The sequence below is a fragment of the Botryllus schlosseri genome, chromosome 1, assembly GCF_051294905.1.
Source record: "Botryllus schlosseri isolate E-star chromosome 1, Bs_hap1, whole genome shotgun sequence".
NCBI lineage: Eukaryota > Metazoa > Chordata > Ascidiacea > Stolidobranchia > Styelidae > Botryllus > Botryllus schlosseri.
In genome coordinates this window covers 5,599,186-5,615,201 of record NC_137236.1, presented here as the reverse complement: position 1 = coordinate 5,615,201, position 16,016 = coordinate 5,599,186, and the positions used below count along the sequence as shown (strand labels likewise).

At 38.2% G+C, this 16,016-nt stretch overlaps 3 protein-coding genes across 3 annotated transcripts in view; 1 reads left to right on the top strand and 2 right to left on the bottom strand.

The window, feature by feature from the left end:
• LOC145433781 (uncharacterized) overlaps nucleotides 1–16,016 on the top strand; it is a 358,802-nt gene that overhangs the window by 139,913 nt on the left and 202,873 nt on the right. The gene's annotated exons all lie outside the window — the stretch shown is intronic.
• On the bottom strand, nucleotides 65–4,026 carry LOC145442126 (uncharacterized). Its single transcript, XM_080320085.1, has 3 exons — nucleotides 2,803–4,026; nucleotides 1,558–1,754; nucleotides 65–716 (listed from the first exon to the last, which is right to left on the bottom strand). Exons 1-3 carry the CDS (start codon nucleotides 2,874–2,876, stop codon nucleotides 547–549), a joined length of 441 nt encoding a protein of 146 aa, XP_080176211.1. The 5' UTR covers nucleotides 2,877–4,026; the 3' UTR covers nucleotides 65–546.
• Nucleotides 4,091–6,629, bottom strand: LOC145433704 (uncharacterized). The gene has a single exon (XM_080310929.1). The coding sequence runs from the start codon at nucleotides 6,580–6,582 to the stop codon at nucleotides 5,143–5,145; it is 1,440 nt and encodes a 479-aa protein (XP_080167055.1). The 5' UTR covers nucleotides 6,583–6,629; the 3' UTR covers nucleotides 4,091–5,142.

Below are 16,016 nucleotides of genomic sequence, written 5' to 3'. Positions count from 1 at the left end.
TAAATATCTTTATGCGACTACTGAGAATCCAACACCAGTTTTACATCACATAATCAGATAATTTGGTATTCCTTTGACCAAACCTATTTCATTACACTTTGCAACAGTGCTGTGGTTTGATCACGATATCCCAGATATGTCATTTCCGCCAATGTGCTTTTATGTTGGTATTTACGAGGTGTGTACGAGTTGTGTATTTACGAGGTGACCTAAGTCGCGACCAGTGTGTTATTTTGATTTTCATGTCTATGGAATATCGAATAAACAACCTTGCAAGCAAAAAATATAATCTGTATGCTGCGATGAAACCAGTCAAGGTTTACAGCTTTGAACAGTGGACAAGAGCAGCGAAGCATTAATTTTCATTGATTTCACAATATCGGCCAGATTTGCTTCAGCATTATTTTACATACTGGATTTTCGCAGAGAATTTTTTATATCCTCAGTTATCGCGACAGTCTGTTATGGTATCAAATCTGTGATTCGTAGATATAGGCCGACATGTAAAAGGAGTTCTATTCAAAATGAAATCAATCAGAGATTACATCAATACCAGCCCATATTTATACCAGACTTCAATGTTGGATGGATATCGATCAATTTCTTGAGTTGAGCTTCCAATTTTGCCATATGAAAGTCCGTTGATTCGTTGCTGCGTATGATGGTCGCCTCTTGATTGTCACATATGCGCTTCTGTGTCTCTGCATTAGTAGCACCTGTGAAGTAAAGATATAGGATCTTAAAACTTTGAAACAATTTTATTTCAGATTCCTGGAATTCAGTGCTTAAATTGATAGGTTTCCTATAAAAGGCTGGACACCAAATTTGACTCAATTCCAACCAGCCGAAGCCACAACAGAGCCAATCAATTTTTTTTAATAACATGAAAAATAAAATCCTTTTACTTTTCAAATTTTATACTGTCAACCCCATGAAATTGTTAAATTGTCTATAAAAACGATGCAAATTTGACGCAATTCCAAACCGTATAAGCAAAGCTATTTGAGTTTTTCATTAATAATTCTGCGATTACCCATCGTCAATGCTATTTTTGCTGATCCATTACTGCAATGACTTCACTGATACCAGTTGGACGTGAACAGAAATTGTTATGCACCATTCTTATAGGAAAATTAGCAATTTCAAATAAATTGAAAAATTTCAATTGGCTCTGCCGCAGCTTCAGCTGTTTGGAATTGAGCCAAATTTGGTGGAAAGCCTCTGAAGTCATGATCTACCAACAGCATTGCCACTAAGTGCAATGAAATAGGTGTGGTCGAAAGGATACGAAATCATCTTCAATGTGATGCAGAATTGCAGATCTGGCATTGTATTATTTGAAGTTGCGTAAAAGGTAGCCTTCGTAACTATACTTTCCACATCATTCATAATGCGATGACGTCATATTGAGTGATACTCGGATATTCTACTCTAATGCTCATATTGGATTCAGAATCAAATCACTCAGTTGCTCGAATCTCCCAGTCCTACCCCTAAGACCCTCGCAATTACCGTTTAATAAAGTTTCACATGAATGTTCTTATATACGGTACTCACACAACGCAGCCCAGCGACCAGGTCTCCACATCGAAACTGTGCCCATTCTTTCCAATAACTTCCAGGGCAATATACTTTGGTGTGCCACAAAAAGCATTCTTTTTGTTTTGCCGTCAAAGTCGACTTTGGTAGCCAGGATGACATCTCTACGAGATCTCCGATCTTCACCTCCATATCGTTCAGGAATAGATTCCAAGCTGTCGATACAACTTTCATATTGAATTACTCAGGTATATTGTTGTTCTAGTTGTAGTTGCAGATCTTGAAGAGTGGTTCATTCAAATAAATGTAGTTGCCGACAACTAGAAAACATATGTTTGCGTGATACCGGAGTTCTGTTGCATGATATTTTTGCAGCCTTTGTTAACTCAGAGCAGGGTTGTAACCAAGTCACAAGTCAATCTCACTTTCATAGTTTTGACTCGAGTCGAGTCATTTCCGAATCACCGCCGAGTCAAGTCCGAGTCCAAATCAGAGAGTAATGATCTGAGTCCGAGTGCAAGTCATTATGTTTACTGTTGCATTATCAGTCCAATCCGGTTCAATCACCATTTTCCAACTCTTCTCGAGTGATACAGAATGGTTCACACTCATAATATCGTTATTTTCCTCAGTTTACCTGTTTCTGGCCCTATTTTCAAGTATGAGGACTGTTATACGAAACACCAATTATGTGGTGACTTTACTATTCTTCGAAGTTACAGTGACAGTCCTAGTCTCTAGACAAGTCATTTCAGTCATTTGAACAAATGACTCGAGTCAAGTCGAGTCACTGAAAATCGCAACTTGAATTACAACCATGACTCAGAGTGATCACGCCAAACAGTGGTATAGGCAGGGCTGAGTATTGTGGGTCAAAAACCACTCCCGTTTTAAACTCGAAACCCCGTCAATTTGAGATGCCAATTCTATCCCCGATATTTCTCAGCTCATTTGTAATTTTGTAACCAAACAATCATTAGTGTGTTATGTATTAGTTAGTTAGTAGCAGATTTTCGATGATCGTTGGTTCAAGTGGAGAATTAAGAAAAGTAAGCAGTTCTAATTCTTGTCGCACATGTTGAAAATCCAGTGGTTTGTACAAGTCCACTTTAGAGAGCTCGTAGCGCCATCAATCATTTTACGTTGATGGTACATAATGTGCATAATTCTATCCCAAAATTGACGAACCAATCATCAGTCGGCTCTGGTTCTGACATCATTCTCGAAGATTATTTATGAATGCACTACTGCAAATAATGTTACCTTGATATCTCTGTGAATGATTTTACAATCGCGAAACCAAACAACACCAAGTCTCTGGTTCTGTGATGGCGCATCTTCTTTTGTAGTTTCCATCAGCGACTGACAACAAATAATAAGGTAGCTGGTCTACTGGAATGAGAAAAACAATATTATTTGTTGGACAGTAATTCTCAACCTTTCTGAGTTAGAGGGACGGTTAGATGGGACAACAGTTTTTGCAGACTGGCGAACCTTCCAAACTATAAACTTCATTTAATACTTGCTTAATGATAATGAACGTGTGATAAATAGGGCTGGCTAAAATAGAGTATGTGAGTGATTTGATTCTGAATCAAATAATGAGCTTGAGTCACTCATGTTAACGTCACAGCAACACCACAAGGAATATAATGCCGGTTCTAGTCACGTCATAAAGATTATATTTCACTTTATGACCATAGCTATTTCATCGTACTATGGGACAATGCTTTAGGTTGGTCCCGACTTCGCAGAAATGTCATTTTCAGTAACGTGAGTAGCTTTGTACTACATGTTTCGTATGCTGCGATAAGACCAATAGAGGTTTACAGCTTTTCACGGTGAGAAATATTATCGGAAGTATAATTCCCATTGGTTCAGTTCAGCTTATTGGTAATATAATTTTTTCCTTTTGTGGCATGGAGCGTATATTGTCAGTACTCGAAACAATCAGTGCCTACCGCTCGACTCAAATGATTAGAATTGATACTCGATTCAGATTTGAGTCATCAAATTATTGTGCACAGCCCAAGTGATCGCAGCTGCGTCAGAAAAAAATGAACACATTATCCAAACTAGATTAGAATTTGAATTATATGAAACAAAATTTTCCAAATTAGATTAGAATCACAATTGCCTAGTTGGAAAAGAAATCAAGTTCAGTTCATATCAAATCGGATTTGATTATCATAAGCATGAGAATAGTAAATAACTGTTCACCAATCTTGACTTGTTTCACACTATATATATAGAAATAGTTTACTAATTAGATTAGAATTACATTATAAGCATTTTACAACATTTAGCCAGAGCAATAATGATCTGGTTGTAGAAGTCTGCTAGTCATGCACATTACAGTTCTAATGCATTTTCGACCGGCAGAGTTAGAGGGGCATCACATTTGTAATGAGGAAATACTCCTACCATTCTTTTACACAACTCAAGAACGATGTCGACTAAATCCTTGTCTTGGAACAATCCGTGAAATCAAACAAAACAAGGTAAGGAGCCCTGTGGTGCAGTGTTGTAGCACTATGAATTACAAATAGTCTGAATGAAACAAAATCTCATGAAGGAACGAAATTGTTGACAAGATGCAGCGAGTGTATATCAGAAATACACACAGAATTTATCAGATATTCAATAGATTTCAAAACGAAACAGAATAAAAATAATATTTGTTGCGGATGACTGTTTATAATCACATCATCACAAAGGATAGCGATCAATGATGTGCTAATCACCTGCATCACAAATCGTACGGGTATCATTTCACGTCTACTACCAAAAAGCTGGTAGAACATCATATCTTATATTAGACTATAAGGAGCTTCTTATTGTAGCTCCATGATTAACCGTTTTTATGAACGAATTGAAATCTCATGAGGATTGAAGAAGTGAAAATGTCGACAAATTGCATGAAATGGATGGCAAGGAGAAACACATATTTACAGAATGGCCACAACATTACAATTTGAAACGAAAGTGTAAACGATATGCACGGACTGCTAATAAACAGACAATATGACAAAGGATAATGTACACGAAGCTTAAAATTTAGGTGACATAAACTATAGTATTAGCTCATCACACCGTGATACAAAGATTTGAATATCCACATCAAACTTCTCTAAACAACGAACCCAGCGCAAATTACCGCAAAAGCAGTCTTTATTGAAACTGATTAAGGCAGTGAGAAAAAAATTTTCAGGCAGTAATCATACACCGTGATTAAAATATGAAAATGGGAGAAACATGTTCAAACTGAAAAAAATAGATGATAAAAAACAACGTATAGAGAAATTTTTATTGTGGCAACGACAAATGGAAATGGGCAAGAGTCTTAGTAACACGAAGATACAAGTCCACCACAATTTCTGGACAGCCGGCACAGTAATCATTTAGCCGGAAAGGTGATTCAAAGATATATGCGTTGAGTACTCTGACAGATTTGATCGCAATATTAAATCGTATTGACATGATAGCAGAGTGAATGAACGTCTACTCTAAGTAACAGCATTATTTTAGTATAAGGTATTCCTGTCAATATTACTGCTTCATGTTCGAGATCATCATCGCGAGAAGAAAAAGATATGCATTCCGCTATTCTGCTGTATGTGTATTTCCATGTCTTTTCAAGTTACCAAGCAGGGTAAACGCTTTTCCGCACGTCTGGCACTCAAAATTTTTGACTCCGGTATGTGTATGCACATGCGTTCTCAAGTTACTGAGCAGACTAAACGCTTTACCACAGATCTGACACTCATAGTTTTTGACTCCAGTATGTGTATTTCCATGTATTTTCAAGGCACCCAGCTGGGTAAACGCTTTTCCGCAGATCTGACATGCATAGTTTCTGACTCCAGTATGTGTATTTTCATGTCGTTTCAAGTCACGAATATGGGTAAATGCTTTTCCGCAAATCTGACATGCATAGTTTTTGACTCCAGTATGTGTATTTTCATGTCGTTTCAAGGCACCAAGATGGGTAAACGCTTTTCCGCAAATCTGACACTCATAATTTTTGACTCCAGTATGTGTATTTCCATGTATTTTCAAGGCACCAAGATGGGTAAACGCTTTTCCGCAGATCTGACATGCATAGTTTTTGACTCCAGTATGTGTATTCTCATGTCGTTTCAAGTTACCAAGCTGAGTAAACGCTTTTCCGCAGATCTGACATGCATAGTTTCTGACTCCAGTATGTGTATTTTCATGTATTTTCAAGGCACCCAGCTGGGTAAACGCTTTTCCGCAGATCTGACATGCATAGTTTCTGACTCCAGTATGTGTATTTTCATGTCGTTTCAAGTCACGAATATGGGTAAATGCTTTTCCGCAAATCTGACATGCATAGTTTTTGACTCCAGTATGTGTATTCTCATGTCGTTTCAAGTTACCAAGCTGAGTAAACGCTTTTCCGCAGATCTGACATGCATAGTTTCTGACTCCAGTATGTGTATTTTCATGTCGTTTCAAGTCACGAATATGGGTAAATGCTTTTCCGCAAATCTGACATGCATAGTTTTTGACTCCAGTATGTGTATTTTCATGTCGTTTCAAGTCACGAATATGGGTAAACGCTTTTCCGCAAATCTGACATGCATAGTTTTTTACTCCAGTATGTGTATGTCCATGTGTTTTCAAGTGACCAAACCGGGTAAACGTTTGCCCGCAGATCTGACATGAAAAGTTTTTGCTTCCAGTATGTATATTTACATGCGTTTTCAGGTCGCCAACCCGCACAAATGATTTTCCACAGATCTCACAGTCGTGGTTTTTGACTCCAAGGTGAGCAGTACGTGTATCCGCATGTCTTTTCAAGTGAAGAATCTGATTATACTCTTTGCCAATGCCCCTGTGTTCATGATTTTTCAAAAAAGTGTGGGATAGTAAATGTTTTTTCAATAAACTGATTGCAGCAAAGGTTTTTCCGCAGATCTCACATTCGGTATTTCTATTTATAAGGTGGAATCGCAAGTGAGCTTTCAATCCGCCCTTACGATGGAAGCTCTTTCCACAGATCCAGCACATGTTTGTCATTCTTCTGGATTATCTGTATGTTACTTTAAACTTCTTCAAGCATCACACATCAACCGCTCTCTACTTAAAAACAAGTATTCAACCAAGCTGATATTATGGCAGCCCAGTCTGAAAAACGGAAAAAATAAGCAAAAACGGAACAGTTTGATAAATAACAATATCCAAGAACAACAAACTTATGACCTAATAATACCAGTTTAGTACAATTATCTGATGAAATTCAGGATCTACTCCGTTCTACCTACGGCTTGAGATTCCCTATTTCTTACACTTGACAGACATCAGTCCAACACACACAGCAGAGTGGCGCAGCGGAAGCGTGCTGGGCCCATAACCTTTGATGAAATTCAGGATCTACTCCGTTCTACCTACGGCTTGAGATTCCCTATTTCTTACACTTGACAGACATCAGTCCAACACACACAGCAGAGTATATTACAGCAGACCTGTTCATACAGCGAGCGACGTATCGTACTACCACGAGGTAACCCAGAATCAAACCAATTATACCCGAGTATCAAAACATTAACTCGAACGTACACGAGAAACCAGAACACTTTCAATATGAGTCATTCACACTCCTGCAGGGAGACCAGCGGTTAGCTAACAAAGTTCCAGAATATTCCAAACACTAGTACAGTATACAACGAATACACAATATGTACAATATATACAACAGTTTAACAATGTCTCATGTAACATGAAAATCATCATTTTCAACATTATCAGCGTAGCCATTGTGATGATCGGCAACCTGACAATTCAGACGAGTAGTTCCTTACAGATGTTCCGCACATACATTTGTAGATCACAATCACATTTCAGATTCGGATATTGGCTGCGGGTAGAAGATTTGGGACGTTCAGGTCTCAACTTGATTGTCCGAAAGATTTCAGTTCCGAGACAATAAACTGCTAATTGACTGTGTCTTCAACAAATCCCCGGGATCACTGAATATTAGATTCGGAACAATTCTAGAACAAGTGTGATACCATCAGCCCGGTTCAACCAGGCGATTAGGGACGAGTATCTGGTTCGGAGCAGACTTGGACAACTAGATAATTCTAGTTGTCTAATTTCACTAAATTAGAGCGAAATGCAAGTAATCTAATTTTAATCTAATTTATAAAATGATTCTATGCTCTAATTCTAATTCTAATCTAATTTGTGAAATGTTTTATGCTCTATTTCTAATTCTAATCTAATTCGTGAAATACCCCTCTGCTCTAGTTGTAATTCTAATCTAATTTATTGTTTTCCTGAAAATGCCTCTTTGTCCGAGGCATTTTGCAGCGAATTAACAAGAATATCCCTCTCGCGCAGGGAAATCCAATGCCAACTCGCCATCCGCGTTACTTGCACCGTAAGTCATAGCAGTTATTGTGACGAATAATAGCCTGCTAGGATAGTAGCTTGTAGTCAATGAACAACATTCCAGTCTTTAAAACTTTACATTAGTATACAGCGCCGTGCTGACAAACATGTGCAATGCTCATGGTTACTGTACCACAAAAGAAGCAATGTATTATTAAGTAGTACAAATGCAAGAAATATCATGATCATGAACGTCACTTTATTCTGAACTATGAGCTGCGCACGATACCCGACAACGCTTCACCGCGACTGATGAAACGAACTTGCGACTAGCCAGCCATGTTACTAGCTGAAAGACTATCTCATCCTAAAGATTGATCTTGTGGGGACGGTCCTATGCCGTTTTCTAATCGTCTTGGTCTCGGTCGTGTCTGAGTCATTGCACTTCTAGGCAATGTGCTTATTGATATCAGCTGACTCCCCATCGGTGGAATGCTGTTGCCATCGCCGAAGCCGTTTCATCTAGTGTGGATTAGTGTTGTTGGGCACAGGCGAATAGCTTATTTTGAAATACCCACAATAATTTAAAACTTAAACAAGTTTAGCATTTCAAAATGCTTTATTTCGCGTTCTTCCAAATTCACAAATAAGATCGCCTGCCGCGATCGCGGTGACCCCTGGTATGGTACCAAACGAGCCAAGCTTGGTGTACGGACGTAACCATCATTCTCATGGTTATGGGAATGCATTGTGAATGGCTGTATTCACTTTCCATTCATAATTTTCTTTTGCGAATTCAGTGATTCTAATTCTAATCTAATTTGGAAAAAGCTGTGTAGCTCTAATTCTAATTATAATCTAATTTGGAAAACTTGTCTAGCTCTAGTTATAATTCTCATCTAGTTTGGAAAAAGATGTGTAACTCTAATTATAATTCTAATCTAATTTGGAAAGGACTGTATAGCTCTAATTCTAATCTAATTCAAAAAGCTTAAAATTTTCTAGTTGTTCAATTCTGGTTCGGAGTAGGCACCATGGCCTTGGTCGCGCTAAACACAAGCTCTGATAGCACTAGCCGACAGATGAGTGTGTTCGACAATCTTTTAGAGACCAGTGGTTCTTCGACGTTTATTACCACTACCCGAATCTGGGTGGCATTGCCATCTCGTGACTTAAGCCTCACTTATCGAAATGAATGCATGTCTATTGTCTATTGCTAGTATGCTTAACTTTTCACAGGCATGTCCGAAATGGTGAAGATGCAGATAGGGTTGTCCAAAATTTGGAAAATCTGAAAAAGTCTCTGTGATTGTGTCTCATTCTATAGATTGATAAAAAACAACAATTAGCCTGAAAGAAGCTTACAGGAAAGCCGTTAAGATTTCGGTCAAAGTATAGTATCATTGTTAAGCTTTATATATTTGTATTCACTGATGGTGGATTCGTACTGAAACGGTGAATTCGCTCAACGATTGCATAAGCGCCTTTGCTTTCTCTCGATGAAAACACGACATTGTAGGCTTTATCCGTATCCTTAACAATGAAGCAGTCATGCTGTAAAAGCTTCTGTGATGCAGGTGTTGTTTGTTCATCATGTCTTTCGTACCTCAACATGTCCCGAATTAATCTTAAATCATGACCTGCCAAACTACTAACAATGCGCACTCAGAATCCCCGCCGGTAGCAGACTTCTTGAACATCTAATCCGCAAGCTACTGCTGCCGTGGTCATTGAAGCATAGCCGATTAGCCAATCAAGAGCCGTGGTTATTTGATTACTAGTCTCGTCGCCGTTCTATGGTCAGTGGCACGCCCATTCTTGAGCAGCTACTTTCAAACGCTTTGACCGAAATCTTAACGGCTTTCCTGTAAGCTTCTTTCAGGCTAATTGTTTTTTTTTTTTTTATCAATAATCTATAGAATGAGACACAATCGCGGAGACTTTTTGAGATTTTCCAAATTTTGGACAACCCTAATGCAGACAGACAGCTGAACACAACGGAATTTTAGGAAACATGATTAATTACAATACCAATAATAGTTGTTGAAATCATAATATATTCATCATTCAGGATATTATTTATGCACAGTAGGGCTGTTCAAAAATAACCTTTTTTTCCTTAATCTTGCGGGCTACGTGATTAAATCGTTAGGTTGCCTTAAAAAACGACGCACACCAAATTTGATTTCATTCCAACCAATATTCGCGGTTTTCGTAGAGTTATAAAATTTTGAATTTGCCCAGAAACGCAATAAAAAATTTTCAAATTTTTTGGAATTGGAATGGAATTGTTGGGCTGTCTTCAAAGACTATGGAAAACAAATTTTACTCAATTCCAAGCCATAGAAACGGAGTTATTCCAGTTTTTCGATGAAAATTCATGGATTATCCACTGATCAAGGATAATCCCAGAATTATCAAAGAAAAACTGATATAACTCCACTTCTACGGCTTGGAATTGAGTCGAATTTGTTTTGCATAGTTTTTGCGCCCAACATACTAATTGAATTAGGCGTCGAATGCCGCACAAATTCCCTTCTACGGCCGCATGCGGCCATACGGGCTCCCCACCCCTGATCTAATAGTATAGGCTACATGAGGTATATCATATGCCAATTTTGATTCCGCATTCCAGTTGTTTAGTCTTTTACATTGCTGACAAACTTGTTTGAAAATAACAAAAAAACATTGAAAAGGACATCAATTAATTTCAAGGTAGGTTGCACTGGGACTAATCCTGATGCTGGTACTGACTACAGAGAGCACGGCGTCGTTCTGTCCTGTCATGCTAAATTTCATCAGTTTTGGAAATGAATTAAATTTTGTTGATATGTAGCCAAATTGAGGGCGAAACCGGCCAACCTATATTGCATCTAAGTCTGTCTTAGGCAGTGTAGTTCGCCAGCTATCAACAACAGCTACCTAGCGCACAGAGATTTAGGCTACTGTTAAAGCTATAAAGTAATGAATGACTTGCACGTAAGAATTTCTCTAAATCTTCAAATAATATCAAAAATTTGCTCAAATGAAATTGAAGTCAGCCTATACTCCGTTGAGCACGACTGCTGAAGTTGAGTTTGGCAAGTTTTCTAGAATACGAATTAAGTTTAATCTTCAATAATCGTCTCTTCAGAATGGTTGTGAAAAACATGTTTATTCACAATTTATACAGACATTGACAAAGTTGACAAAAATTTCTTGCGCCCCCCTGATAGCCCCTGTTCTAGAACAGTAGTTCTCCAACTTTCCAAGACACACCTGCTCGGTCATTAATAAAAACTTTCACCACCCACTTATCATCAAATCAAAAGGCAAGGTATTGTGAAAGCTTGACCTTTTCTAACTAACTTAGCGAGCTCATGCGGTAATCTGCAAGCCTTCGGAACACCACAAATTTTCGCCTAATCACGAACATCAAAATCTATCTCATTACACAACTGATGCATTACTATAGAATACTGATGCGCGAATTCAGCTGTACATAAACAATAACTTGAAAATTACAGAACCATTATAAAATGATTTTCACAGAAAAAGAAAAAATATCAATGAACATTTACTGCAAATAAGAGAGACTTCAGCTGTGTGAGTCTGGTGTATGTCTTGACCCCAGCGTACCCCCGAGACTGGCTCAGTGTGACCCTGGGGTTCGTGTGATGGAAAAAATAAAATTTGATATCGGACTACACATATCAATAACTAATAGGCCTACTTGGAAGGCAAATCGCGTTGAGAGCAACAACCACTTTTCAGGCTCTTTAATATTCAGTCAAGAACATCATGTAGCGTCAGCATACAGATATTTCAGTATTTTGTCCCTTCTACAAACCAACTTCGGCTACCGTGATTTTCCAAGTATAGTACGCCCCCATGTATAATACGCACCCTTAAAATGGCATGCAAATTCTGGGAAAAAGCCTGTACCCATGTATAGTACGCACCCTGAATTCATAGTACATGAATAGCTGTGTTTTAATACGCGATGTTGTTCTGTTTTGCAATGTCACTGTCGAACAATCATGACACAACCGTCAACCATGTCAAATCATTATGCAATTAACGGTATTGTCTCCAAACGATAGTGCAGAGCAGCCAAAGCCTGCGAGGCTGGCGACGCGATAGTTCGGGCCAGCGAAACGAGGCGTATTACAGATGCGATTGCTAATCATTATACAAGTAATGGTATTGCCTCTATATGATAGTAGATAGCAGCCAAAGCCTGCGAGGCCGGCGATGCGACATCTTGCGCATGAGGCCAGATGCGTTTTCCAAGGCCAACGGTTATGTCGTGCACACCATGTCTGTTGGAGGTGCGACTGATTACGCTAAAGAATATATTTTGCGCACATGGCCTGTCGATGAATTAGCGAGGATCGCCGCGCGCGCGTTCAGCTATCAATGAATAACCTAATTTTGCTCGTGTGCAAACGGCAAACCAACTCAGCAGGAAATTGCGTGCTGTGCAGAAGACTCTCGTTAATTGGCAACACGCTTTTTGCTAATTGGTAGCGAGTTGCACTGATAATACGATTTACTGGGCACATGGCTGAAAGTGATGCGCGATCGGAAACAAGCATGAAGAAAGGTGTGATTTCAAGTTTTTCATCGAGGGAGATTTTTTTCAAGCGTGTTGTTCCCATGTATAATACGCACCCCCTGATTTTGGGGCAAAAAAATCGTGAAAATTTTGCGGATTATACATGGAAAATTACGGTAATCTTAAACCTATCCACACACAATTCGAAATTAGCAACCCTTTGCAGGTTTTACAGCGCCTGTACTAAAGTCGATTAAGGTTTAGTCCTTGACTTGGATGTTTCTTAGCGAACATGGAAATTTAATTTCAAATGCTAATCAATAAGAGTCGTTAAAATGTGCTATGTAATAAAGAGTGGCATTCTACGAAATGTGGGCTCATTGAGGGCCTCACCATGTTTTGAGCTTTTTTAAAAAATACCTTAACAGATAACAGGCAGAATTGACAAATACATTTTCAGCTATTCGAAATTGGATTAGAATTCTAGTTATACATTTCTTTCCAAAATATATTACAATTAACTGGATTCTTGAAAACTTGAATCAAGTTCACTTCATATCAGAGTCCGTTCTTATAAGCAGGCGAATAGCAAATGTCTGTACGGCAAGCTTGACTCGTATTACATTAACAGAACTACTAAACCTGTAGCATTTCCAGGAAAACCAGACCAGACCAGACCAGTAAAACCAGATTAGAATTGGAGTAACGACTCATTGCACAAATTGGATAAGTACTGGCAGTTTGCTCTAATTAATCTGATGAAACAATTAGAACTATATCATGTCCAAGTCTGTAACAACTATATAGACATTTATCAGTTACACTCAAGTCAGGAAAATTCTCTGTTCGGTCTTAGGTCTGGTGATCAGTCAAAATCAAACATTGTTAATGATCAATGGATGTTACGACGCAAAGACGACATATCAAAATAATATGAGATTGATTACGTTGAGGAATTTCAGAACAACACAAAATTAGTTTTCCAAATTAAATAAGAATTACTGAATTCGCAAAAGCTTCAAAATTGAATTAAATTCCACATTACAAATAAATACAAAAAAATGAAGCTCAGTCCATATCAAACCAGAATTGACTACTATAAAATCGAGAATAGGAAATGTCTATAAAACAGAGCTTAGTCGATTTCGCATAACACGGATCTCTTGTAGCATTTTCAGGAAGAGCAGAAATTTGATTAGAATTAGAGCACATTAACATTTCACAAATTAATTCCAATTATATACCTACCGTACTATTTTGCTCTAATTAGTCTAATAACACAACTTGAATTACCGTATCTAGCTGTCCAAGTCTGATGTAGTGCTAATAAACATAGACTGTCCCCCATTATCTCGTGAGTAGTCGTTTGTAAGTCTCGCTATGAATTAATTTGCAGTTCCTCATATCATTTTTACGAGCGTTGTCTTGGCAGCATGAAAAATACCAAACCAATTTTCAAATAGTAATAACCCTCCTAATTAGATAGAAACATGATAAGGAAGTGTTCACATTTTAAAAATAGAAATTCAGCTCATAATAACTGATTGCTTTACTTCCAACAAATTCAATCACTGATGTATGGCAGTGATAATACAACACTTAGTATTGCATCAAGGAAAAAAATCATCTTTAAATACTCAACTTGGATTATCACAATTACTACTACATTCGAGTACGGTACTGGAATCATTGTGACTGTGCCAATCAGTACAAGTGACATTTTCAACAGTGAGAATTTGAATATAAGAACCAACAATGGGATACCATAATTAAGCAGCTCGATATGCATCTAACACAAATTATAATTCAACTTGAACCAAACAACATGAGACAAACATCAATACTTCCAGGGATACAAGCTTTATACGACAACAATAAGTTTGAAGATTTTTAAAATTAGCCAACTTATGCACATGCTGCAATACCTTCTTTGGTATACTGCACACATTGGGGAATGTTCCCCATGATTACCTCCAATCAATGCACCCCGTGAACATGCTGACAGTTATGGTTTTTGCTTGATATTTAAGTGCTCCCTGTTTTCTCATCTCTTTCACCTGGATTATCTCTCTTAATTGACACGCCAATTGAGTTGCATTTCACTTTAATGCACCTTTTAAATGTCCGCAAACAATACATCATTTCCGATCGGCGATCGCTAAAACGAAAAGTTGACAGTGTCAGATATTTGATTTGCGTTCGTGTACCAGTCATGGTATTTTTGGGAGAGAGAGAGAGAGAGAGAGAGTCTTTATTTTCATCGAACCAAAATACATAACAAACGGCAGTGATGGTGGTACAGAAAATATGCGTGCACAGTATTCGGTATTAGATAGGAATGATCGATAAGACCGTGAAGGTCATCTAGTCTGATCACACCAGCATCAAACAGGTACACTTGACTCAGAACAGTCTGGCTGCAAAAAATGTTTAGTTACGAAAGGAAAATAGAAAAAAAATTAAACAATGGTAGCAAATGATCAATGAAGCAATGTCTGGGCGAGGTAGGGCAACAGTGTTAGTGTAACGACAAGAGGTGATTGGTGGTGAACATGGGGGTCACTTCTTAATGTGAGCCCTTTTGAAATCGGGTCAGTTTTCGCAAATCTGACCATCACATTTCAAATCCATACCGTGACCTCAGCAAAACTTAAATCTGGGCTGTTTCAGTTTAAAAGTGGGCGGACTATATCCCTCACCAAAGTGAAGTTATCACACAAAATTCTATCACACAAATCGAAGGGTACCTACTAAATGTGGCATGTAACAACATGAACGGTTGTATCACCATACTGATAAAACAATGGCGTATCCGGATATGGTATCCGGATTTGGACACTGACACATGATAAAACTCTGTCCATACCCAATTTTATGCAGATCTGTCGCGGAAAACGTGTCCAAGACAGACAACTATTATTTATCGCAAGTATTATTTCAACCAAATACAATACGCTAGCTAGTCTTTAATATTATTGGTGATGTTATATGCATTTTCTTTAATGAGTCGATACGTCTGGGCATTTTCCCAGATGCACTGAAAACTGCCAGAGTAATGCCAGTGTTTAAGAAAGGCTGTAAAAAGCTAATTTCTAACTACCGACCGATATCTGTTCTGCCAAATCTTGCCACGGTTTTTGAGAAACTGATTGACTGCCGACTCAAAAATTTTTTTGAATTGAATGCAGTACTGTCTCCTACCCAGCATGGATTCAGATCAAACCACAACACCAACCATGCAATACTATCAATTGTAACGGACTATTACAAAACCATCAAGCAAAAAAAAGTGGCTGCAGCATTTTTATCGACCTCCGCAAAGCTTTCGACACAGTTAACCACAGAATCTTAAGATACAAGCTAGAACACTATGGAATCAGGGGTATTGCAGCAACTCTACTTGAAAGCTACCTGGCAAATCGCGAACAATTTGTTAAACTGGGGACATTAAGATCGACTACCAGAGATATAACTTGTGGAGTCCCACAAGGCTCAGTCCTTGGACCGACTTTTTTCCTCATTTATATTAATGACATTGTTAATGCATCTTTATTCCGCACAACCCTATTTGCTGATGATACTC

Excerpts from the sequence above, each read along its gene's own strand:
- LOC145442126 (XM_080320085.1), bottom strand. The coding sequence starts at position 2,876 with ATGCGCCATCACAGAACCAGAGACTTGGTGTTGTTTGGTTTCGCGATT. Across the intron at positions 1,755-2,802 it reads TCATTCACAGAGATATCAAG|CTTGGAATCTATTCCTGAAC; the intron begins GTAACATTATTT and ends TTGTATCGACAG. Across the intron at positions 717-1,557 it reads TGGTCGCTGGGCTGCGTTGT|GTGCTACTAATGCAGAGACA; the intron begins GTGAGTACCGTA and ends TTTACTTCACAG.
- LOC145433704 (XM_080310929.1), bottom strand. The coding sequence starts at position 6,582 with ATGACAAACATGTGCTGGATCTGTGGAAAGAGCTTCCATCGTAAGGGC.